This window comes from Arachis ipaensis, chromosome B09 (assembly GCF_000816755.2).
Source record: "Arachis ipaensis cultivar K30076 chromosome B09, Araip1.1, whole genome shotgun sequence".
NCBI classification, from domain to species: Eukaryota; Viridiplantae; Streptophyta; class Magnoliopsida; order Fabales; family Fabaceae; genus Arachis; species Arachis ipaensis.
In genome coordinates, this window is record NC_029793.2 from 20,274,039 (window position 1) to 20,275,095 (window position 1,057).

A 1,057-nucleotide genomic window follows, 5' to 3' on the forward strand; every position below is an offset into this window, starting at 1 on the left:
AAATTTCAAATTTACTTATATATAAATATATTGGTGACGATTGTAAATAACGTTAACATTAACGTATATATTATGAAATAAACGAGTATTATTCTCACATTACAAAATACAGGCAATGGATTAATTGAGTTAACCAACATAATCTCACTAACAAAATTATTATCCACTGCCACCAAAAATAGCCTTGAGCTTCTTCACTTCAAAAAGATCAAGTAACGTAGTCTTGGTGATTAAATCAGAATTCAAGTTGCTACCAAACAACGCAACATCAAGAAACTGTGTACTCGGATTTGAGCTACTAAAAGCGAGATGAACTAGGGCTTTTCCATTTCCGGAATTCAACTGAAAATGCAACAACCCTTGTGGCAAAACCATGACGTCACCGCTTCTCAATGTCTTCACAAAAACAGAATTATCAGCTGCTATGAATCCAGCAGTTACGGTTCCACGCACTATTATGAGCATCTCAGAGGCATCTGGGTGAGAATGCAATGGGACTACACCCCCTACATCCATGTCCAACCGCGCCACGGCGAATCCCAGGCCGTTAAGGCCAGGGATTTGCTGGACAAATGCGGGGGTTAGTGTGATCTTGGAAGAGTTGGATGAGGGCGGGGTGGTGGGAGGTTCGAGGCCGGAGAGAATGAAGTCATCCACTTTTACTGAAGTGGGTGGCTTGCAAAGGAACCCTTCAGGGGTTTGTGCTCCCTTCAGATCTGCAACGCAAAAGCTTTGGACTGCAACATTATTGTAAGTGGAAAACAGAAGAGCAAAGAGGAAGATATTGCTCCACATTTTGTTATGTGAGAATGAATCAATCAATGACATAATTGGTTTAATGATTCGCTTGTTATACTTGTATATGCATTTATATACAGGGCTGCGCTCTTGTTCTAATTTCTTGCTTCGTTTTTCTATGAATAGTTGTCTAGTTAGTAAATCAATGTCATTACTTCTATTTTTTATTTTTAGTCAAATCCTTAAATTAGCAGGTGAGAAAGAATAAATTACTAAAATAACATTTAAAATAATAATTGTTATTAAAATTAATGTTTTA

The 1,057-nt window shown here is 37.5% G+C and overlaps 1 protein-coding gene across 1 annotated transcript; it reads right to left on the bottom strand.

The window, feature by feature from the left end:
• LOC107618765 (auxin-binding protein ABP20) lies at nucleotides 41–862 on the bottom strand. The gene has a single exon (XM_016320909.2). It carries the CDS (start codon nucleotides 826–828, stop codon nucleotides 160–162), a length of 669 nt encoding a protein of 222 aa, XP_016176395.2. The 5' UTR covers nucleotides 829–862; the 3' UTR covers nucleotides 41–159.

What these genes read in the sequence shown, in the direction of transcription:
- LOC107618765 (XM_016320909.2), bottom strand. Translation starts at nt 828, where the DNA reads ATGTCATTGATTGATTCATTCTCACATAACAAAATGTGGAGCAATATC.